At 43.2% G+C, this 26,010-nt stretch overlaps 1 protein-coding gene across 1 annotated transcript; it reads right to left on the bottom strand.

Annotated features, from left to right (window-relative positions):
* Window positions 1–1,591: 1,591 nt before the first annotated feature.
* Window positions 1,592–22,513, bottom strand: txlnbb (taxilin beta b). The gene is made up of 10 exons (XM_041854603.2): window positions 22,435–22,513; window positions 20,340–20,571; window positions 20,135–20,226; window positions 15,711–15,881; window positions 11,581–11,775; window positions 5,622–5,741; window positions 5,268–5,342; window positions 4,992–5,084; window positions 3,101–3,196; window positions 1,592–2,796 (listed from the first exon to the last, which is right to left on the bottom strand). Exons 2-10 carry the CDS (start codon window positions 20,554–20,556, stop codon window positions 2,122–2,124), a joined length of 1,734 nt encoding a protein of 577 aa, XP_041710537.1. The 5' UTR covers window positions 20,557–20,571; window positions 22,435–22,513; the 3' UTR covers window positions 1,592–2,121.
* Window positions 22,514–26,010: the final 3,497 nt, after the last annotated feature.

Raw genomic sequence — 26,010 nt, 5'->3', positions numbered from 1 at the left:
GCGATTACAGCCTCGAGTCTTCTTGAGTATGATGCTACAAGCTTGGCACACCTGTATTTGGGGAGTTTCTCCCATTCTTCTCTGCAGATCCTCTCAAGCTCTGTCAGGTTGGATGGGGAGCGTCGCTGCACAGCTATTTTCAGGTCTCTCCAGAGATGTTCGATCGGGTTCAAGTCCGGACTCTGACTGGGCCACTCAAGGACATTCAGAGACTTGTCCCGAAGCCCCTCCTGCGTTGTCTTGGCTGTGTGCTTAGGGTTTTTGTCCTATTGGAAGGTGAACCTTCACCCCAGTCTGAGGTCCCGAGTGCTCTGGAGCAGGTTTTCATCAAGAATCTCTCTGTACTTTGCTCTGTTCATCTTTCCCTCGATCCTGACTAGTCTCCCAGTCCCTGCCGCTGAAAAACATCCCCACAGCGTGATGCTGCCACCACCGTGCTTCACCGTAGGGACGGTGCCAGGTTTCCTCCAGACGTGACGCTTGGCATTCAGGCCAAAGATTTCAATCTTGGTTTCATCAGACCAGAGAATCTTGTTTCTCATGGTCAAAGTCCTTTAGGCGCCTTTCCGCAAACTCCAAGGCCCGTCTCCCCTGATTGCTCATTTTGGCCGGGCGGCCAACTCTAGGAAGAGTCTTGGTGGTTCTGAACTTCTTCCATTTAAGAATGATGGAGACCACTGTGTTCTTGGGGACCTTCAATGCTGCAGATATTTTTTGGTACCCTTCCCCAGATCTGTGCCTCGACACAATCCTGTCTCGGAGCTCTACGGACAATTCCTTCGACCTCATGGCTTGGTTTTTGCTCTGACATGCACTGTCAACTGTGGGACCTTCTATAGACAGGTGTGTGCCTTTCCAAATCATGTCCAATCAATTGAATTTACCACATGTGGACTCCAATCAAGTTGTAGAAACATCTCAAGGAGGATCAATGGAAACAGGATGCACCTGAGCTCAATTTAGAGTCTTATGGCAAAGGGTCTGAATACTTATGTAAATAAGGTATTTAAAAAATATATTTTGTAATACATTTCCACAAATTTCTAAAAACCTGTTTTCGCTTTGTCATTACTGTGTGTAGATTGATGAGGAAATGTTTTTATTTAATCCATTTTAGAATAAGGCTGTAATGTAACAAAATGTGGAGAAGGTCAAGGGGTCTGAATACTTTTCCATTGCACTGTATGTCTTAATGGTAGTTTCTCGTCCATAGTTCCTCAGCTTCCGTTTTCCTCTTCACAGACAGGCTGGTGGTGAATAATAATCAGTGGATTTCATTGTTTGTAAACATATTTGGTAATCATGATTCATGTACAATAATAATCAGTGAATCTATGTAGGCTAGAAGCTGCATCATGATCTCCAGGTGTATTTTGAGTGCCTGAAAGACTGGTCTTTAATTTGGTATCAGCACACAAGTGATTATAAATTATTTATAAAGGATTCATAACTTGCTAACTAATGAAAAACAGAACCATGTGAATAACTTTGCCCCTGCTGGAATCAGTCCCATTAGTGATTGGTCCAGTTCAATATGGATATTCCTCCTGATGTAGTCTTGTAGAGATCCTATCAATGAAATACATGCAGCTGTGATATGTGTGTTTATTTCAATAACTGTCATAACCTCTTTTGTAGCACTTTAGACTTCAACCTACTGTTGCCATTTGCCAACTCAATAGCCTTCTACTCATAGTCCACATTAAACAGGAATGAATCATTCATCTTGTATTTTTATTTGTAGATTTTATAGTCCATGTTGTAGGCCGATTATGCAACCTACCCTCTGTGATCTCCCGCTCAGCGAGTTCCAATAGAGCTTTTCCATTTTCAACAAAAGTTGTCAAAGCTTTTGCATAAGATAGCGCTTCGGTCTCCTGGGTCATGTCATATGGATAATGATTAACTACTAGTAGAAATACAAGATATACAACTCCTAATCAATACAGTGTTAGGCTTCCCATTGATACAACTCCTCAGCTCCTCTTCTATCATTGAGTCATTGAAAGAGGACAAAGAGTACGTTTCTATTGTTTATTCTTAAAAATCCCATTCAAATAAGTTATGATCACATGGTCTCCATCTCTGACTGTAACCTACTGTAGCTACACTGACCCTAGTCTAGTCAACTGACTCCATATCCCTATCTCTCTGCTCCTGGGCTTCGTCTTCTTCAGCTGCTGTGGCAGAAGAAGAAGAAGAAGATGGGCTGGTGGTCTCCTCTGTCGTCTTGTCTCCATTGCACCCCTCTATGTGATTCTTCTCTGGGGCATTGGTGGCCTCGCTACTGGCTTCTGGGGCCTCAGTGTGTCCATGTGGCTCTGTGGAGGTCTCCTCCTCTTCCTCGTTGTCAAAGAACTCAGGCGGCACGACGTTGGAAAGGGTGAAGGACATTTGAATCTCCTGCAGACGCGCCTTCTGGGCCTTCAAGTCGGCCAGCTCTCTGGTCAGGGGGGTTGCAGGAGCGGGATTTTCAGGAGCAGGAGTTACGACTGCGGGGGTCTCTATAAGAACAGGGATTTCAGGAGCCCTGGGTTTTTCAGAGGGTGTCTCACTGGGCTTTTCAGAGGGTGTCTCACTGGGCTTTTCAGAGGGTGTCTCACTGGGCTTTTCAGCAGCAGGTAGTTCTGGATTCTCCTTCTCTTTTGTCACCGCTACACTGGTGGCAGCCGCTGGATTGGCCTCCTGGAGCTTATGAGAGAGACTGTTCCTCTCCTCCTGCAGCGCCCGGCACAGTTTCTCCAGCTTCTGAGTCTTCAGGGTGAACAGCTCAAACTCCTTCTCCTTCAAGGTTTTCTGAATGGGGTAAAAAGATACGTGGTGAGATTCGTCAAGATAAATCATAGCCTTCATCCAAAATGTCATCCTATTCCCTATATGGTGTCTATAGCCAATAGGGCTATGGTCAAGAGTACTGCACTGCACCAGGGAATAGGATGCCATTTGGAATGCAGCCACTATCTCCAGTATGAGTCAAAGAAGAGCTACAGTCATATTTAAGTCTTTGTTGCTTGTTTGTCTTTCAAGTCTTTGATAGAGGGTGAACGTAAAAGTGCACTGAGTTTAACAAAAAATGGGAGAAATGTGTATGGAATCTTACGTCTGTGAGCATATCGATAAGAGCCTTGTTGCAACCCTCGAAACGGCTTTTCCATTGAATAGACTCTTTCTCCAGCTTCCTCATCTTCTTGGACATCTACAAGACATTAAATAAAATGCCAGTTCAATTGAAAAGTAAGGGATAATCAACAAGGGGCTATGCGATGTGGAAGGTGTGTTGAGTTGAACTAACCTTCCACGGAGTTGCATTATTTCCAGAGAACGCAAAGATCCCCGAGTTGATTATCCCTTTTATACCATGGCTCTAATTGAACATATTTGCTGCTCGAAATGTGTTCATTTGCAGGTAGAAATGTGTTAAACATCCACTGAAGTAGCTAGCAAGTTCACTAGATACTACAGTAGTTGCCTTGGTTACCAAACAAATAGACTTGCTAGTTTAGCTAACCAAACCATCTGTCCTAGCTTGCTATTATGAAAATCGAATTCAACAATGCCAATAATGTTTCAATTCGGGACTATTGCTTTCAAAAGCAGCTCAAACATAGAACATGTAAGAATGAACTATAGCCACCTACCGTGCATCTACCATGCTTTATAGGGTATTATACAATGGGTGGGTCTAATCCTGAATGCTGATTGGTTAAAACCGCATTCCAGCCGGTGTCTATTCCACAAGTTACCACCCGCTAAATCTATGACGTTAAAATGCCTATTTACTCTGTTCCATCTGACTGCGCAATCCACTGTCTCATCAGTCCAGCCAGGCACTTTATAAACTTTATCTCCACTATAAAAAGCATCTAGACATCATGTCACATTTATTTTAGACTAACATTTAGGTAAAAACAGCTGAGATTTGTATAAATTTTGCTGTCTGTCTCTCCGACATTTGCAACATGTTTCAATATTCAAATTCGATCTCCAGCTGTCCCATAGTAATGTACGTGTCGGAAGTCGGGACAAGACAGACAGGCAGGCAGCGTTTCTCAGCCAGCCGAAATCATGAATCAGCTGGCATAATTTTTCCATTTGACATTTTAGTCATTTAGCAGACGCTCTTATTCAGAGCGACTTACAGGAGCAATTAGGGTTAAGTGCCTTGCTTAAGGGCACATCGACAGATTTTTCACCTAGTCGGCTCGGGGATTAGAACCAGTGAACTTTCGGTTACTGGCACAACGCTCTTACCCACTAAGATACCTGCCGCCCTTTTATGGATATATACAAAGAAATGTCAATTGAAAAAAGGTAAGTGCTGCTAGTTTGCATCTTTCCAGCTTCAGTTTGAAGTGATTGTGTTAGCTGTGTTGTTGGCTGGCTCCTCTGAACAACAGTGTCCTGACGAGTGAGCATATTTTCTAAGTTAGCCGTAGTTGGCTAGCTAGCGAGCAAGGGATAAGAACGTTGCCAGCGAATGACTGGGTCGCGTCCATAGATACAGAACAAAAAGACTGAACGACTGGGTCGCGTCTCTGGCAACCGAACCGATAGAACGAACGACCAGCTGGCTTGGGTAGCAACCCTAGATTTGTGTCGGGACTATATCTTGTGGAAGGATGAAATAGTATGAATAAATTTATCAAAATAATGTTGTTTATGAAAATATGTCAATCATTATTTGAATATGTTGGTAACCCGGTGTTTGGAGGATATATTGGCACGGTTTGCTGGCCCTACACTTTGTCTTGGGCCTAACAACACCCGTGCCAATATTTCCTCCAAACACCGGCTTCTCTGGCATTATCACTTAAATAATGCACGCTCTAGAATGCCCTTCAAGCCAATCAGAAATGAGTATTCAACAATGCCATGGTATAAATAAATAGAATGTATTTGTGCCATGGCAACAACATTGGTCTCATATAAGATTATAAATAAGGTCATCACTACAGGAGATAGTAATATACTGAGAGTAAGACTTAGGTTACCTTCTCCATGTCCTGTCTGAAGCTGGCATACACTCCGTTGCTCTTTGACACAGTCCCCTGGATTTCATCAAACTTTTCGGAGTACATGGAAATCTGGAGGGAGAAATTAGAACTTTTGCGCAGCACTATGTAAAAGAGAGAGAGAGAGGGTAGGGGAGACAGACAGCGAGAGCAAGAGAATGAGAGAGAGAGATAGAGGGGGAGACAGAGTAGGAGAGAGAGAGAGAGAGAGAGAGAGGGAAGACAGACAGAGATAGAGAGACAGTCTTCATTTACCTGGGCCTGCATCCCTTCCTCTTGTTCTTTCAGAATCTGCACCTTCACCTGCGACTGTGCAGCCTTATTTATCAACTTTAAAAAATGTAAAATGAAAATATATCAGTTGAGAATTCTTTGCTTTGTCACTGAATAACATTTTTTCCATGGTGTTTTTTCATGTGTGTAGCTTATTCCATGCACTGATCTTTAATAATATGCAGTATGTGAATACACTGAACATACTGTATGTGATTAAACTCTTCTCACGGTCAATATGACCAGAAAATATACTAAACGATTATGTATGAATAAAATATCTTAAATTGTGTCAAATCTATGAAGTCAGTCAAGTGCTGTAAGATGCTAATTTACGTGGTCTTTCTCTCTCTTGTGCTTCTCAGCTCCCTCTGTAATGATCATGTTGGCCTGTTCCAGTTTGGTTTCCAACAACTTCTGCTGCAGGTCTCTATGTTTGAACACCTTTTCCAGGTTCTGTGAGGTAACAAGAGGGAGATTGGATCACTTTCACTGAGACACACATTACGCATCTTTACACAACGTAAAAAACACAGTAAAAGAATGGCAAGGGCTAGTTTGTATCATTGGTACAGTGCCTTGCAAAAGTATTCAGCCCCCTTACCGTTTTTCCTATTTTGTTGCATTACAACCTGTAATTTAAATTGCTTTTTGTAATGGACATACACAAAATAGTCCAAATTGGTGAAGTGAAAAGAAACAAAAAACTTGTTTCAAAGAAATATATAAAATAAATAACGGAAAAGTGGTGCGTGCATATGTATTCACCCCCTTTGCTATGAAGCCCCTAAATAAGATCTGGTGCAAACAATTACCTTCAGAAGTCACATAATTAGTTAAATAAAGTCCACCTGTGTGCAATCTAAGTGTCACATGATCTGTCACATGATCTCAGTATATACAGTGGGGAGAACAAGTATTTGATACACTGCTGATTTTGCAGGTTTTCCTACTTACAAAGCATGTAGAGGTCTGTAATTTTTATCATAGGTACACTTCAACTGTGAGAGACGGTATCTAAAACAAAAATCCAGAAAATCACATTGTATGATTTTTAAGTAATTAATTTGCATTTTATTGCATGACATACAGTGGGGGAAAAAAGTATTTAGTCAGCCACCAATTTTTTTTCTCCAGAAAATCACATTGTAGGATTTTTAATGAATTTATTTGCAAATTATGGTGGAAAATAAGTATTTGGTCACCTACAAACAAGCAAGATTTCTGGCTCTCACAGACCTGTAACTTCTTCTTTAAGAGGCTCCTCTGTCCTCCACTCGTTACCTGTATTAATGGCACCTGTTTGAACTTGTTATCAGTATAAAAGACAACTGTCCACAACCTCAAACAGTCACACTCCAAACTCCACTATGGCCAAGACCAAAGAGCTGTCAAAGGACACCAGAAACAAAATTGTAGACCTGCACCAGGCTGGGAAGACTGAATCTGCAATAGGTAAGCAGCTTGGTTTGAAGAAATCAACTGTGGGAGCAATTATTAGGAAATGGAAGACATACAAGACCACTGATAATCTCCCTCGATCTGGGGCTCCACGCAAGATCTCACCCCGTGGGGTCAAAATGATCACAAGAACGGTGAGCAAAAATCCCAGAACCACACGGGGGGACCTAGTGAATGACCTGCAGAGAGCTGGGACCAAAGTAACAAAGCCTACCATCAGTAACACACTACGCCGCCAGGGACTCAAATCCTGCAGTGCAAGACGTGTCCCCCTGCTTAAGCCAGTACATGTCCAGGCCCGTCTGAAGTTTGCTAGAGTGCATTTGGATGATCCAGAAGAGGATTGGGAGAAATATAACTTTTTGGAAAAACTCAACTCGTCGTGTTTGGAGGACAAAGAATGCTGAGTTGCATCCAAAGAACACCATACCTACTGTGAAGCATGGGGGTGGAAACATCATGCTTTGGGGCTGTTTTTCTGCAAAGGGACCAGGACGACTGATCCGTGTAAAGGAAAGAATGAATGGGGCCATGTATCGTGAGATTTTGAGTGAAAACCTCCTTCCATCAGCAAGGGCATTGAAGATGAAACGTGGCTGGGTCTTTCAGCATGACAATGATCCCAAACACACCGCCCGGGCAACGAAGGAGTGGCTTCGTAAGAAGCATTTCAAGGTCCTGGAGTGGCCTAGCCAGTCTCCAGATCTCAACCCCATAGAAGGGAGTTGAAAGTCCGTGTTGCCCAGCGACAGCCCCAAAACATCACTGCTCTAGAGGAGATCTGCATGGAGGAATGGGCCAAAATACCAGCAACAGTGTGTGAAAACCTTGTGAAGACTTACAGAAAACGTTTGACCTGTGTCATTGCCAACAAAGGGTATATAACAAAGTATTGAGAAACTTTTGTTATTGACCAAATACTTATTTTCCACCATAATTTGCAAATAAATTCATTAAAAATCCTACAATGTGATTTTCTGGATTTTTTTTCTCATTTTGTCTGTCATAGTTGACGTGTACCTATGATGAAAATTACAGGCCTCTCTCATCTTTTTAAGTGGGAGAACTTGCACAATTGGTGGCTGACTAAATACTTTTTTCCCCCACTGTAAGTATTTGATCACCTAGCAACCAGTAAGAATTCTGGCTCTCACAGACCTGTTAGTTTTTCTTTAAGAAGCCCTCCTGTTCTCCACTCATTACCTGTATTAACTGCACCTGTTTGAACTCGTTACCTGTATAAAAGACACCTGTCCACACACTCAATCAAACAGACTCCAACCTCTCCACAATGGCCAAGACCAGAGAGCTGTGTAAGGACATCAGGGATAAAATTGTAGACCTGCACAAGGCTGGGATGGGCTACAGGACAATAGGCAAGCAGCTTGGTGAGAAGGCAACAACTGTTGGCGCAATTACAGTGGGGGAAAAAAGTATTTAGTCAGCCACCAATTGTGCATGTTCTCCCACTTAAAAAGATGAGAGAGGCCTGTAATTTTCATCATAGGTACACGTCAACTATGACAGACAAAATGAGGAAAAAGATTCCAGAAAATCACATTGTAGGATTTTTAATGAATTTATTTGCAAATTATGGTGGAAAATAAGTATTTGGTCAATAACTAAAGTTTCTCAATACTTTGCTATATACCCTTTGTTGGCATTGACACAGGTCAAACGTTTTCTGTAAGTCTTCACAAGGTTTTCACACACTGTTGCTGGTATTTTTCACTGACATTTTCAACATGTCCCTGACTGAGTCTGTAATACCAACATGTTTCAAGCAGACCACCATAGTCCCCGTGCCCAAGGACTCTAAGATAACCTGCCTAGATGACTACCGACCCGTAGCACTGACGTCTGTAGCCATGAAGTGCTTTGAAAGGCTGGTCATGGCTCACATCAACAGCATTATCCCAGAAACCCTAGACCCACTCCAATTTGCATACCGTCCCAACAGATCCACAGATGATGCAATCTCTATTGCACTCCACACTGCCCTTTCCCACCTGGACAAGAGGAACACCTACTTGAGAATGCTATTCATTGACTACAGCTCAGCATTCAACACCATAGTGCCCTCTAAGCTCATCACTAACCTAAGGATCCTGGGACTAAACACCTCCCTCTGCAACTGGATCCTGGACTTCCTGACGGGCCGCCCCAGGTGGTAAGTGTAGGTAACAACACATCTGCCACACTGATCCTCAACACGGGGGGCCCCTCAGGGGTGCGTGCTCAGTCCCCTCCTGTACTCCCTGTTCACCCATGACTGCATGGCCAGGCACGACTCCAACACCATCATTAAGTTTGCCGACGACACAACAGTGGTAGGCCTGATCACCGACAACGATGAGACAGCCTATAGGGAGGAGGTCAGAGACCTGGCCGTGTGGTGCCAGGACAACAACCTCTCCCTCAACGTGACCAAGACAAAGGAGATGATTGTGGACTACAGGGAAAAAAAGAGGACAGAGCACGCCCCCATTTACACCGACAGGGCTGTAGTGGAACAGGTTGAGAGCTTCAAGTTCCTTGGTGTCCACATCACCAACAAACTATCATGGTCCAAACACACCAAGACAGTCGTAAAGAGGGCACGACAAAGCCTATTCCCCCTCAGGAGACTGAAAAGATTTGGCATGGGTCCTCAGATCCTCAAAAAATTCTACAGCTGCACCATCGAGAGCATCCTGACTGGTTGCATCACTGCCTGGTATGGCAACTGCTTGGCCTCCGACCGCAAGGCACTACAGAGGGTAGTGCGTACGGCCCAGTACATCACTGGGGCCAAGCTTCCTGCCATCCAGGACCTCTATACCAGGCGGTGTCAGAGGAAGGCCCTCAAAATTGTCAAAGACTCCAGCCACCCTAGTCATAGACTGTTCTCTCTGCTACCGCACGGCAAACGGTACTGGAGTGCCAAGTCTAGGTCCAAAAGACTTCTCAACAGCTTCTACCCCCAAGCCATAAGACTCCTGAACAGCTAATCATGGCTACCCGGACTATTTGCACTGCCCCCCCACCCCATCTTTTTACGCTGCTGCTACTCTGTTAATTATTTATGCATAGTCACTTTAACTCTACCCACATGTACATATTACTTCAACTACCTCAACTAGCCGGTGCCCCCGCACATTGACTCTGCACCGGTACCCCCCTGTATATATAGCCTCCCTACTGTTATTTTATTTTACTTCTGCTCTTTTTTTGTCAACACTTTTTTGTTGTTGTGTTATTTTACTTTTTTATTAAAAATAAATGCACTCTTGGTTAAGGGCTGTAAGTAAGCATTTCACTGTAATGTCTGCACCTGTTGTATTTGGCGCATGTGGCCAATACAATTTGATTTGATTTGATTTGAGACTCCCCAAACATATGGAAGAAGGTACTCTGGTCAGATGAGACTAAAATTGAGCTTTTTGGCCATCAAGGAAAACGCAATGTCTGGCGCAAACCCAACACCTCTCATCACCCCGAGAACACCATGATGCTGGTGGCAGCATCATGCTGTGGGGATGTTTTTATCGGCAGGGACTGGGAAACTGGTCAGAATTGAAGGAATGATGGATGGCGCTAAATACAGGGAAATTCTTGAGGGAAACCTGTTTCAGTCTTCCAGAGATTTGAGACTGGGACAGAGGTTTACCTTCCAGCAGGACAATGACCCTAAGCATACTGCTAAAGCAACATTTGAGTGGTTTAAGGGGAAACATTTAAATGTCTTGGAATGGCCTAGTCAAAGCCCAGACCTCAATCCAATTGAGAATCTGTGGTATGACTTAAAGATTGCTGTACACCAGTGGAACCCATACAACTTGAAGAAGCTGGAGCAGTTTTGCCTTGAAGAATGGGCAAACATTCCAGTGGCTAGATGTGCCAAGCTTATAGAGACATACCCCAAGAGACTTGCAGCTGTAATTGCTGCAAAAGGTGGCTCTACAAAGTATTGACTTTGGGGGGGTGAATAGTTATGCACGCTCAAGCTTTCAGTTTTTTGTTTCACCCCCAAAAATATTTTGCTTCTTCAAAGTGGTAGGCATGTTGTGTAAATCAAATGATACAAACCCCCCAAAAATCCATTTTAATTCCAGGTTGTAAGGCAACAAAATAGGAAAAATGCTAAGGGGGGTGAATACTTTCGCAAGTGGTAATTCCTAGTGGTAACATTTTTACTTGAAAGGTGAACTTTGACATCCGTAACAGAGCCAAAAATCATCAGACATTAACAATACTGAGAAACGAGACGAATTAACAACTGAGCATGCCCTTGACTCAAGGAGGAGCAAGCTTAGATTGTCACACAGTGACCCCTATTGTTGCATGGGCTTGTTGTGTTCAATAATGACGGGTTTCTATCTCATTTGACTATTGAATTGAATATAAATGTGTGTGTGATGTGAAATGTGTGTGATGTGAAGTGTGCGTGATGTGAAATGTGTGTGATGTGAAATGTGTGTGATGTGAAGTGTGCGTGATGTGAAGTGTGTGTGATGTGAAGTGTGTGTGATGTGAAATGTGTGTGATGTGAAGTGTGCATGATGTGAAATGTGTGTGATGTGAAATGTGTGTGATATGAAGTGTAAGTGATGTGAAGTGTGCGTGATTGTGAAATGTGTGTGATGTGAATTGTGCGTGATGTGAAATGTGTGCAACGGATGTTAGAAAGAGATTAGTTAATACTAACATCGTAACATTTGTTTTGTTTTAAAGCTTCCTTGAGATTATCATTGTAATGAAAAACGCTATATAAAATACATGTGTTAATATAAGTAAACACATTCAGTTTACAGTGCCCTAAAAGCTCCAGCACGTCTGTAACAGGGCCCCATACCGCCTCTCTTGCGTCGTACTGGGAGATGAGGCTCTTCAGTTTCTCCGCCAGGTCGCTGTTCTCCTGACACAGCTTGGTGTTGCGGGTACTGTGTTCCTCGATCTGGGCTTGGATGTCCGTCAGCGTGCTCTGGAAGTGAGTGGTGATATCCTTCCTCTTCAGGTCGTCCTCCCTGCACCTCTGGAGGGTCTCCTCCTGAACAATCACATAATACAGGATGATGCACCGTTAGGGTTTGTCCCCAATGGCACCCTATTCCCTATGTAGTGCACTACCTTTGACCAGGCTCTGGTCAATAGTAGTGCACTACATAGGGAAAAGGGTGCCATTTGGAACAAAGCCATAGTTACACTCGCAGACAAACTCATATAAGGTGTGAATACAAAGACAGTGTATTCACATACTAACCATACACCTGCCATATAATTTTAACTTAGTGAGGGCCACTGGTTGTTGCATCAGACCTGGGTCAAAAAAATATGTCAAAGTGTTTGAGGTGCGCTTGATTTAGCTTGGAGTTTCAAGACTATTCCATTTGTTCTATTGTAAAGGGCAAAGTAAATCAATAGCTGTTCAGGTATTTAAAAGTAGTATTTGATACAATTCTGGTTGGCAGTACTAGTCAGTGACAGGAGAGTCTCACCTTGGACATGTACCACAGAGAATTATGGATACTGAGGCACACTATACAGTGCATTCGGAAAGTATTCAGACCCCTTGACATTTTCCACTTTTTGTTATGTTACATGTTGCCTTATTCTAAAATGTATTAAATTAAATAAAAATCCTCAGCAATCTACACACAATACCCCATAATGACAAAGCGAATATAGGTTTTTAAAATATAAAAAAACAGAAATACCTTATTTACATAAGTATTCAGACCCTTTGCTATGAGACTCGGAATTGAGTTCAGGTGCATCCTGTTTCCATTGATCATCCTTGAGATGTTTCTACAACTTGATTGGAGTCCACTTGTGGTAAATACAATTGATTGGATATGATTTGGAAAGGCACACACCTGTCTATATAAGGTCCTACAGTTGACAGTGCATGTCAGAGCAAAAACCAAGCCATGTGGTCGAAGGAATTGTCCGTAGAGCTCCGAGACAGGATTGTGTCGAGGCACAGATCTGGGGAAGGGTACCAAAAAATATCTGCAGCATTGAAGATCCCCAAGAATATAGTGGCCATCATTCTTAAATGGAAGAAGTGAGCAATCTGGGGAGAAGGGCCTTGGTCAGGGAGGTGACCAAGAACAAGATTGAACTCTTTGGCCTGAATGTCAAGCGTTACGTCTGGAGGAAATCTGGCATCATCTCTACGGTGAAGCATGGTGGTAGCAGCATCATGCTGTGGGGATGTTTTTCAGCAGCAGGGACTGGGATTCTAGTCAGGATCCAGGGTAAGATGAACGGAGCAAAGTACAGAGAGAGCCTTGATGAAAACCTGCTCCAGAGCGCTCATGACCTCAGACTGGGGCAAAGGTTCACCTTCCAACAGGATAACAAACCGAGCACACAGCCATTCAATCTCCATAGACAAACATTGGCAGTAGAATGGACTTACTGAAGAGCTCAGAGACTTTCAACATAGCACCGTCATAGGATGCCACATTTCCAATAAGTCAGTTCGTCAAATGTAATTCCTGCTAGAGATGCCCAGGTCAACTGTAAGTGCTGTTATTGTGAAGTGGAAACATCTAGGAGCAACAACGGCTCAGCCGCGAAGTGGTAGGCTATAGAAGCTCACAGAACGGGACCGCCGAGTGCTGAAGCGCATAAAAATTGTCTGTCCTCGGTTGCAACACTCACTACCGAGTTCCAAACTGCCTCTGGAAGCAATGTCAGCACAATAACTGTTTGTCGGGAGCTTCATGAAATGGATTTCCATTACCGAGCAGCCGCACACAAGCAGCCGCACATCAGATCACCATGCGCAATGCCAAGCATCGGCTGGAGTGGTGTAAAGCTCGCCGCCATTGGACTCTGGAGCAGTGGAAATGCGTTCACTGGAGTGATGAATCACGCTTCACAATCTGGCAGTCCGACGGACAAACTGGGTTTGGCGTACAGTACCAGTCAAATGTTTAGACACACCTACAAATTCAAGGGTTTTTCTTTATTTTTACTATTTTCTACAATTTTCTAAATTGCCACCTTTTGCCTTGATGACAGCTTTGCACACTCTTGGCATTCTCTCAACCAGCTTCACCTGGAATGCTTTTCCAACAGTTTTGAAGGAGTTCCCACATATGCTGAGCAACTTGTTGGCTGTTTTTCATTCACTATGCGGTCCGACTCATCCCAAACCATCTCAATTGGATTGAGGTCGGGAGATTGTGGAGGCCAGGTCATCTGATGTAGCACTCCATCACTCTCCTTCTTGGTCAAATAGCCCTTACACAGCCTGGAGGTGTGTTGGATCATTGTCCTGTTGAAAAACAAATGATACTCCTACTAAACCCAAACAGCAGAATGCTGTGGTAGCCATGTTGGTTAAGCGTGCCTTGAATTCTAAATAAATCACAGACAGTGTCACCAGAAAAGCATCCCCACACCATAACACCACCTCCTCCATGCTTTACGGTGGGAAATACACATGCGAAGATCATCCGTTCACCCACACCGCGTTTTTTGGTTGGAACCAAAAATCTCAAATTTGGACTCACCAGACCAAAGGACAGATTTCCACATGTCTAATGTCCATTGCTCGTGTTTGTTGGCCCAAGAAAGTATCTTCTTCTTATTGGTGTCCTTTAGTAGTGGTTTCTTTGCAGCAATTCGACCATGAAGGCCTGATTCACGCAGTCTCCTCTGAACAGTTGATGTTGAGATGTGTCTGTTACTTGAACTCTGTGAAGCATTTATTTGGGCTGCAATTGCTGAGGTTGGGAACTCTAATGAACTTATTCTCTGCAGCAGAGGTAACTCTGGGTCTTCCATTCCTGTAGCGGTCCTCATGAGAGCCAGTTTCATCATAGCGCTTGATGGTTTTTGCGACTGCACTTGAATAAACTTTCAAAGTTCTTGAAGTTTTCCGTATTGACTAACCTTCATGTCTTAAAGTAATGATGGACTGCTGTTTCTCTTTGCTTATTTGAGCTGTTCTTGCCATAATATGGACTTGGTATTTTACCAAATAGTGCTATCTTCTGTATACTCCCCCTACCTTGTCACAACACAACTGATTGGCTCAAACGCATTAAGAAGGAAAGAAATTCCACAAATTAACTTTTAAGAAGGCACACCTGTTAATTGAAATGCATTCCAGGTGACTATCTCATGAAGCTGGTTGAGAGAATGCCAAGAGTGTGCAAAGCTGTCATCAAGGCAAAGGGTGGCAATTTGAAGAATCTCAAATCTCCAATATATTTTGATTTGTTTAACACTTTTTTGGTTACTACATGATTCCATATGTGTTATTTAATAGTTTTGATGTCTTCACTATTATTCTACAATATAAAAAATAGTAAAAATAAAGAAAAACCCTTGAATGAATAGGTGTGTCCAAACTTTTGACTGGTAGTTTATGCCCGGAGAATGCTACTTGCCCGAGTGCATAGTGCCAACTGTAAAGTTTGGTGGAGGAGGAATAAAGGTCTGGGGCTGCTTTTCATGGCCCCTTAGTTCCAGTGACGGGAAATTTTAACGCTACAGCATACAATGACATTCTAGATGATTCTGTGCTTCCAACTTTGTGGCAACAGTTTGGGGAAGGCCCTTTCCTGTTTCAGCATGACAATGCCACCATGCACAAAGCGAGGTCCATACAGAAATGGTTTGTCGAGATCAGTGTGGAAGAACTTGACTGGCCTGCACAGAGCCCTGTCCTCAACCCCATTGAACACCTTTGGGATAAATTGGAACGCCAACTGCGAGCCAGGCCTAATCGCCCAACATCAGTGCCCGACCTCACTAATGCTCTTGTGGCTGAATGGAAGCAAGTCCCTGCAGCAATGTTCCAACATCTAGTGCAAAGCCTTCACAGAAGAGTGGAGGCTGTCATAGAAGAAAAGGGGGGACCAACTCCATATTAATGCCCATGATTTTGGAATGAGATGTTCGACGAGCAGGTGTCCACATACTTTTGGTCATGTGGTGTATATCATGCTACAATGAAAGGCTCACCTTGAGGGTCTTATTGTGTCTCTGCAGTTCCCTACACAGGGACTCCAGCTTGCTGCGGGCCAGAACAGCCCTGCTGTGTTCACCCTGGAGCTGGTCCTTCTCCTTCATCACCTGGAGAAGCTTCTTCTGCAGAACCTTCAGCTGCTTCTGGTCGCCCCGGTGCTCATCCAGCTACACACGCACACGCGCACACACACACACACACACAAACACACAAATCCATGTAGAATAAGTGAATACTGCTGTATATGTATAGACCAGGAATGGCCCCCCCTTTTGAAAGCCCTCGGATTAAATGTTTTATTTATTTGGAACTCAGTCGTGGGTCTCAACTTAATGTTCAAATAAAATAAAATAGTATTTGTCACATACACGTGTTTAACAGATGTTATTGCGGGTGTAGTGAAATGTTTGTGCTTCTAGCTCCGACAGTGCACTAACATCTAACAAGTAATATCTAACAATTTCACAACATATACCCAATACACACAAATCTAAGTAAGGAATGGAATTTAAGAATATATACATATATGGACAAGCAATGACAGAGCGGCATGGACTAAGATACAGTAGAATCTTATAGAATACAGTATATACATATGAGATGAGTAGTGCAAGATATGTAAACATTATTAAAGTGAGTAGTGTTCCATTTCTTAAAGTGGCCAGTGATTTCAAATGGCAGCAGCAGCCTCTAATGTGCTAGTGATGGCTATTTAACAGTCTGATGACCTTGAGATAGAAGCTGTTTTTCATTCTCTCGGTCCCAGCTTTGATGCACCTGTACTGACCTCGCCTTCTGGATGATAGCAGGGTGAACAGGCAGTGGCTCGGGTGGTTGATGTCCTTGATTATCGTTTTGGCCTTCCTGTGACATCAGGTGCTGTAGGTGTCCTGGAGGGTGGGTAGTTTGCCCCCGGTAATGTGTTCGGCAGACCGCACCATCCTATGGAGAGTCCTGCGGTTGCGGGCTGTGCAGTTGCCGTACCAGGCGGTGATACAGCCCGACAGGATGCTCTCAATTATGCATCTGTAAAAGTTTGTGAGGGTTTTAGGTGCCAAGTCAAATTTCTTCAGCCTCCTGAGGTTGAAGAGGCTCTGTTGCGCCTTCTTCACCACACTGTCTGTGTGGGTGGACCATTTCAGTTTGTCAGTGATGTGTACGCCAAGGAACTTGAAGCTTTCCACCTTCTCCACTGCGGTCACGTCGATGTGGATAGGGGGGTGCACCCTCTGCTGTTTCCTGAAGTCACGATCATCTCCTTTGTTTTGTTGATGTTGAGTGAGATTTTATTTTCCTGGCACCACACTCCCAGAGCCCTCACCTCCTCCCTGTAGGCTGTCTCGTCGTTGTTGGTAATCAAGCCTACTACTGTTGTGTCGTCTGCAAACTTGATGATTGAGTTGGAGGCGTGCTTGGCCACGCAGTCATGGGTGAACAGGGAGTACAGGAGGGGGCTGAGCACGCACCCTTGTGGGGCCCCAGTGTTGAGGATCAGCGTAGTGGAGGTGTTGTTGCCTACCTTCACCACCTGGGGTCGGCCCGTCAGGAAGTCCAGGACCCAGTTGCACAGGGCTGGGTTCAGACCCAGGGAACTGAGCTTAGTGATGAGCTTGAAGGGTACTATGGTGTTGAATGCTGAGCTATAGTCAATGAACAGCATTCTTACATAGGTATTCCTCTTGTCCTGATGGGATAGGGCAGTGTGCAGTGTGATGGCGATTGCATCGTCTGTGGATCTATTGGGGCGGTAAGCAAATTGGAGTGGGTCTAGGGTGATAGGTAAGGTAGAGGTGATATGATCCTTGATTAGCCTCTCAAAGCACTTCATGCTGATAGAGTTGAGTGCTACGGGGCGATAGTCATTTAGTTCAGTTACCTTTGCTTTCTTAGGTACAGGAACAATGGTGGCCATATTGAAGCATGTGGGGACAGCAGGCTGGGATAGGGAGAGATTGAATATGTCCGTAAACACACCAGCCAGCTGGTCTGTGCATGCTCTGAGGATGCGGCTAGGGATGCCATCTGGGCCCGCAGCCTTGCGGGGGTTAACATGCTTAAATGTCTTACTCACGTCGGCCACGGAGAAGGAGAGCCCACAGTCCTTGGTAGTGGGCCGCATCGGTGGCACTGTGTTATCCTCAAAGCGGGCGAAGAAGGTGTTTAGCTTGTCTGGAAGTGAGACGTCGGTGTCGGCGACGTGGCTGCTTTTCCTTTTGTAGTCTATGATTGTCTGCAGACCCTGCCACATACGTCTCGTGTCTGAGCCGTTGAATTGCGACTCCACTTTGTCTCTATACTGATGTTTTGCCAGTTTAATTGCCTTGCGGAGTGAGTAGCTACACTGTTTGTATTCTGCCATATTCCCAGTCACCTTGCCATGGTTAAATGGTTTACGCTTTCAGTTTTGCGCGAATGCTGCCATCTATCCACGGTTTCTGGCTAGGATAGGTTTTAATAGAATAGTAGAATGCACAATGTGCAATTTCGAAATGTGGTTGTGCATCAGCAGTTCTCTCTTGTTATGTCAGTCACTGATAGTCACTCAATTCCCCAATGTCAGCTCACAATTTTTAGATTGGTACGTTAGTCTAGCGGCAAGCTCTCTAAATCTGATTGATTTTGTTAGTCACTCATTCAGGTATCACATTAAAAACTTCAAACATTTCTCTCCACCCTACTGCAAAATGTGCAGAATTGCAGGAACTGTGTTGTAAAACAGCAGATGTTCCTCTCCGCTCCATGGTAAAAATAAGTAGAATTGCATAAAATGAGTTATAAAATTGCTAAATCTTCTCTCTGCCCCATGGCAAAATGTGTAGAATTTCAACAAACTTGCTTTAAAATGGCAACATTTTCTCTATGCCCCATGGAACATTTTGTAGAATTGTACGATATAAACTCTACATGTGGGTACACAGACCCGCAAGCAACTGCGGCCCATCATGATTTATTTTATTTTTTTGTGTCATTTAGCAGACACTCTTATCCAGAGCGACTTACAGGAGCAATTAGGGTTAGGTGCCTTGCTTAAGGGCACATCGACAGATTTTTCACCTAGTCGGCTCGGGGATTAGAACCAGCGACCTTTCGGTTACTGGCACAACGCTCTTACCCACTAAGCTACCTGCCGCAGTTGAACCTGAGTTCAGACTTTTTGTGGCCCCCACCCCCATCAAAGTTGCCCATCCCTGTTCTAGACCAACGATATGGAACTGGTTAGCAGCCTGTTAGATACATGTATCTATGCTTCACTACGAATAATATGAAATATTAGCCTTGGAAAGGGTCATGGAAAAGTACATGGGCAAAGACCACGTCTAGTTCCCTTCTACACACCACAGCACACTACCTCTGGGGCATGGATCAACACTACCTCTGGGGCATGGATCAACACTACCTCTGGGGCATGGATCAACACTACCTCTGGGGCATGGATCAACACTACCTCTGGGGCATGGATCAACACTACCTCTGGGGCATGGATCAACACTACCTCTGGGGCTTGGATCAACACTACCTCTGGGGCATGGATCAACACTACCTCTGGGGCATGGATCAACACTACCTCTGGGGCATGGATCAACACTACCTCTGGGGCATGGATCAACACTACCTCTGGGGCATGGATCAACACTACCTCTGGGGCATGGATCAACACTACCTCTGGGGCATGGATCAACACTACCTCTGGGGCATGGATCAACACTACCTCTGGGGCATGGATCAACACTACCTCTGGGGCATGGATCAACACTACCTCTGGGCAGTGGTGTAAAGTACTTAAGTAAAAATACCTGAAAGTACTACTTAAGTAGTTTGATGGGGTATCTGTACTTTACTTTACTATTTATATTTTTGGCTACTTTTACTTTACTAACTTCCTAAAGAAAATTATGTACTTTTTTCTCCATACATTTACCCTGACACCCAAAAGTACTCGTTACATTTTGAATGATTAGCAGGACAGGGAAATGGTCAAATTCACACACTTATCAAGAGAACATCCCTGGTCATCCCTACTGCCTCTGATCTGGCGGACTCACTAAACCCATGCTTCATTTGTAAATGATGTCTGAGTGTTGGAACGTGCCCCTGGCTATCCTTACATTAAAAAAAAACAAGAATGGTGCTGTCTGGTTTGCTTAATATAAGGAATTATAAATTATTTATACTTTTACTTTTGGTATTTAAGTATATTTTAGCAATTACATTTACTTTTGATACTTAAGTATATTTAAAACCAAATACTTCTAGACTTTTACTCAAGTAGGATTTTACTGGGTGACTTTTCACATTTACTTGAGTCATTTTCTATTAAGGTATCTTTACTTTTACTCAAGTATGACAATTGGGTACTTTTTCCACCACTGCCTCTGGTGCATGGATCAACACTACCTCATGGATCAGCACGCTCGCTCACCAGCTCAGCATGTTTCTTGATGATGGCCTCCAGTTTCTGCTCTGGAGTGCCGAGCTTGTTCAAACTTTGCATCAATAGCATGGCCTCTTTACCTAAATAGAGATCATGTTACAGTACAGTTAATAACACTAAAACTGTTGATACACTGTAACACTATAACTATTGATGATGAATAGAACCAAAGAAGAAGAAGACAACAACCCACCAAGGCTTTTCAGCATCTTCTTCTCCAGTTTCTGGTCCTTGGCGGAGCTCTTCTTAGTGACCTGCTCCTTCAGCACCTCCTCTTCCACCTCCTCCTGCTCGGCGGGCTCCTCACTGGCCTCCTGGTAGGTACTGATGATGTCCTCTAGCTGCTTGCTCAGGTCCTCTGTCAGGTCCATCTGACCCTCCCCCTGGCCACTCACCTGACAAGTCTCCATTCTGATAGGCTAGCACTGAGAGAGAATGATACAGCATAGAATTAGAATGACTAAAACTAATATGGTTATATTCTAGTTCAACGTTTCCATGAAGGATGGTAGTTAATGAGACAAAACCTAGAGACTATGCCCTATTACACACACTCACAATGCAAATCCCCTGATTGGTTTCTCATGCTTGGAAATAAAAGCAGTGCTTTACACTGAGTGTACAAAACATTAGGAACACCTTCCTAATATTGAGTTGCACTCCCCCTTTTCCCTCAGAACAGCCTTAAATCGTTGGGCATGGACTCTATAAGGTGTTGAAAGTGTTCCACAGGGATGCTGGCCAACGTTGACTCCAATGCTTCCCACAGTTGAGTTAAGTTGGCTGGATGTCCTTTGGGTGGTGGACCATTCTTGATACACATGGGAAACTGTTGAGCGTGAAAAACCCAGCAGCATTGCAGTTCTTGACAAACTCAAATCAGTGTGCCTGGCACCTACTACCATACCCCGTTCAAAGGCACTTAAATCTTTTGTCTTGCCCATTCACCCTCTGAACACATACACAATCCATCTCTCAATTGTCTCAAGGCTTAAAAGTCCTTCTTTAACCTGTCTCCTCTCCTTCGTCTACACTGATTGAAGTGGATTTAACAAGTGACATCAATAAGGGATCATAGCTTTCACCTGGATTCACCTGTTCAGTCTATGTCATGGAAAGAACAGGTGTTCTTAATGTTTTGTATACTCAGTGCATAGTATTATCTGTTGCAGAGTATCGTCTGTGTTTTATTCCGCTGTGTCATATCTATTGAACTGCCTTGTGCTTCTCATGTTTATTAAAGTCTGTGTTAAATCACAGATATTTTACCGCTCAGATCCGTTCCTAATGTTTTGTCCACTCAGTGTATAGTAATATACTTCTACTATTATACTACTGTATAAGTGGAAAACAATCAAGCCAAGGTCAATCCAATCTTTAACAGAATCTTTTCCAATATTATTAAAACAGTTTTCTCTTGATTTCTATGTTTTTAATTACCCTAAATGACATAGTCAATCAGATTCACAACTTATAATATATTAACTTCCACTGTCTGTTTGCGTATTGAAGTCTGGTGGTAGCTCTTGACTGTGGCCTGTTTGTGTGCATATAATTAGTCTGCTGCCAGGGTGCAAAGCCTCTACTCAGTCTACGCTTCCCCCTGCTCAGTGCTTTCACAGACAGAGCTCATTAGTCTGAGCACTTGCCACCTGTTCTGGGCCCACATGCTATTTTAGAAACTTCTTAATATGGTCATGTTATTTATTTATTTCAAAACCTCACTTTTGTTGGTGTAAATTGTAGAAGTATATGGATTGATGGCACTAACAGCAGCACTTGAAATACCCAGAAGAGTGACTACACAACAGAGTTAGTTTCATTTTACCCAGAAGAAATGAACATCTATTTCTATTGTAATACTAGATTCAACAGCTTCTTGTCTAAAAATGGGACACTTTTGCATTTGTATATATTTCTAATTATTCTTTCAGATAGAGCAGTGTGGTAGGACATCAACCTCCAAGCAGCCTGCCTAATCCATTCCAATAAAAACTTTTGGAACGGAACACTAATTTGATACAACATGACAACAGGAAAAACAGTTGGCCTATATTGTACTTGACAAATTCTCATAAAATGCCAAAGAACAAGTGGTCCTCCGTGATACAAATAGTACACTACTTCACAAATATGACGAGTCTATCACCCATTCCAAAGAAATAGCTTATCCAGAATACTTTCAAACAATCCCTACAATTCCACAAGACAACAGGCAACATATACCCACGAAAATATTTCAGTCTACATCACCCAAAACGCATACGAGATATTGAACTGATTCTTACCAGAAGGTCCTGGGTCTATGAGAAAGAAAAGTAGACGTGAGAAGGAGGGAAAGAGAGAGAGAGACAGAGGGGGGGGGGGGAGGGGGGGGCTCTTGCCCCACATATAGAACAGCTGTGATAAGACCTCAAAATAAACCACAGGGACACAACTGACAACAACACAGAGAGAAACAGGAGAACATACTGACACCAACACAGAGAGAGAGACAGGGGAACATACTGACACCAATAGAGAGAGAGAGACAGGGGAACATACTGACACCAATAGAGAGAGAGACAGGGGAACATACTGACACCAATAGAGAGAGAGATAGGGGAACATACTGACACCAATAGAGAGAGACAGGGGAATATACTGACACCAATAGAAAGAGAAACAGGGGAACATACTGACACCAATAGAGAGAGAGATAGGGGAACATACTGACACCGATAGAGAGAGAAACAGGGGAACATACTGACACCAATAGAGAGAGAGATAGGGGAACATACTGACACCAATAGAGAGAGAGACAGGGGAACATACTGACACCAATAGAGAGAGAGATAGGGGAACATACTGACACCAATAGAGAGAGACAGGGGAATATACTGACACCAATAGAAAGAGAAACAGGGGAACATACTGACACCAATAGAGAGAGAGACAGGGGAACATACTGACACCAATAGAGAGAGAAACAGGGGAACATACTGACACCAATAGAGAGAGAGATAGGGGAACATACTGACACCGATAGAGAGAGAGACAGGGGAACATACTGACACCAATAGAGAGAGAGATAGGGGAACATACTGACACCAATAGAGAGAGACAGGGGAATATACTGACACCAATAGAAAGAGAAACAGGGGAACATACTGACACCAATAGAGAGAGAGACAGGGGAACATACTGACACCAATAGAGAGAGAAACAGGGGAACATACTGACACCAATAGAGAGAGAGACAGGGGAACATACTGACACCAATATAGAGAGAGAGACAGGGGAACATACTGACACCAATAGAGAGAGAGAGACAGGGGAACATACTGACACCAATAGAGAGAGAGAGATAGGGGAACCTACTGACACCAATAGAGAGAGAGAGACAGGGGAACCTACTGACACCAATAGAGAGAGAGAGACAGGGGAACCTACTGACACCAATAGAGAGAGAGAGACAGGGGAACATACTGACACCAATAGAGAGACAGGGGAACCAACTGACACCAATAGAGAGAGAGAGAGAAAAAGTCATAGAGATAGAAAGGCAGAGAGACAGGACAACGTATAAATGTCTTTCCTTGATCAGGACGTCCCACAATGAAACCACACAAACCTTATGATTCCAAGCTTGTAATGACCTAAAGACAAGAGTTAGATTTATATTGACCAAGACACTTTAAGGACTTTGCAACAGTACTATGTAGATCTATACTATGGAGATCTACTAGACAACCAGCAACCATCTTTTACTCACTCTGCAGCATATTTCAACTGAATTCATAGACAGCTAAGACATTTTATGACTAATATACACATGAAATCCATTGTATAATTGATCAGGGTGTGCTTAGTAACAGTGGCTGGATTAGAAATGATTGTATTTAGGTGCAAAGTCCGCCCCTTTCTCTGAGTAAGAGCTGAATGTAGTGACTATTCCTCACCAGAGGATGTCATTAGAATATGAATCTCTATATCACTCTGTTCTACAGTTATCCCTCCCAGAGGAGTATGATATCATCTGAAACCTCACTGGCTTTGCTCTAATTCTAAACTGTAGATTATGCTATAGGCTACGCGGATAGTTATGGACATTCATTATCAACAAGCACGAAGGTAAAGTTTTAAGGAGATAAATTGCTGATAATATTATTAATACTTGGTAGTACCTGTTCAAAATAAGCTGCAGTATACATTCAGACATGGGTGAGAACGAAGTACACTACCAGTCAAACGTTTGGACACACCTACAAATTCAAGGGTTTTTCTTTATTTTTACTATTTTCTACATTGTAAAATAATAGCGAAGACATCAAAACTATAAAATAACACATATGGAATCATGTAGTAACCAAAAAAGCGTTAAACAAATCAAAATATATTTTTGATTTTAGATTCTTCAAAGTAGCCACCCTTTGCCTTGATGACAGCTTTGCACACTCTTGGCATTCTCTCAACCAGTTTCACCTGGAATGCTTTTCCAACCGTCTTGAAGGAGTTCCCACATATGCTGAGCACTTGTTAGCTGCTTTACCTTCACTCTGCGGTCCAACACATCCCAAACCATCTCAATTGGGTTGAGGTTGGGTGATTGTGGAGGCCAGGTCATCTGATGCAGCACTCCATCACTCTCCTTCTTGGTCAAATAGCCCTTACACAGCCTGGAGTTGTGTTGGGTCATTGTCCTGTTGAAAAACAAATGATAGTCCTACTAAGCGCAAACCAGATGGGATGGCGTATCGCTGCAGAATGCTGTGGTAGCCATGCTGGTTAAGTGTGCCTTGAATTCTAAATAAATCACTGACAGTGTCACCAGCAAAGCATGCCCACACCATCACACCTCCTCCTCCATGCTTCATGGTGAGAACCACACATGCAGAGATCATCCGTTCACCTACTCTGTGTCTCACAAAGACACGGCGGTTGGAACAAAAAACTCAAATTTGGACTCATCAGATCAAAGGACAGATTTCCTCCGGTCTAATGTCTATTGCTCATGTTTCTTGGCCCAAGCAAGTCTCTTCTTATTATTGGTTTCTTTGCAGCAATCGACCATGAAGAACTGATTCACGCAGTCTCCTCTGAACAGTTGATGTTGAGATGTGTCTGTTACTTGAACTCTGTGAAGCATTTATTTGGACTGCAATCTGAGGTGCAGTTAACTCTAATGAACTTATCCTCTGGGTCTTCCATTCCTGTGGCGGTCCTCATGAGAGCCAGTTTCATCATAGCGCTTGATGGTTTTTGTGACTGCACTTGAAGAAAGGTCTTGAAATGTCTTTAATGATGGACTGTCGTTTCTCTTTGCTTAGTTGAGCTGTTCTTGCCCTAATATGGACTTGGTCTTTTACCAAATAGGGCTATCTTCTGTATACCACCCCTACCTTGTCACAACACAACTGATTGGCTCAAACGCATTAAGAAGGAAATAAATTCCACGAATTAACTTTTAACAAGGCACACCTGTTAATTGAAATGCATTCCAGGTGACTACCTCATGAAGAAGTTGAGAGAATGCCAATAGTGTGCAAAACTGTCATCAAGGCAAAGTGTGGCTACTTTGAAAATCTCAAATATAAAATAAATGTTCATTTGTTTAACACTTTTTTGGTTACTACATGATTCCATATGTGTTATTTCATAGTTTTGATGTCTTCACTATTATTCTACAATGTAGAAAATAGTAAAAATAAAGAAAAACCCTGGAATGAGTAGGTGTGTCTAAACTTTTGACTGGTACTGTATATTCATTTAAAAACAATACTAAATTAATTTGTCAAAAGTAGAGCACCAAACAATAACAAACAACATAAAGACAGAAATAGAAGAAGAAGAAGACTGCCCTGTAATGATGTGAATAACTAAAC

The sequence above is a fragment of the Coregonus clupeaformis genome, chromosome 29 (assembly GCF_020615455.1).
Source record: "Coregonus clupeaformis isolate EN_2021a chromosome 29, ASM2061545v1, whole genome shotgun sequence".
Classification (NCBI taxonomy): Eukaryota; Metazoa; Chordata; class Actinopteri; order Salmoniformes; family Salmonidae; genus Coregonus; species Coregonus clupeaformis.
This window is presented reverse-complemented; position numbering and strand designations above follow the sequence as displayed.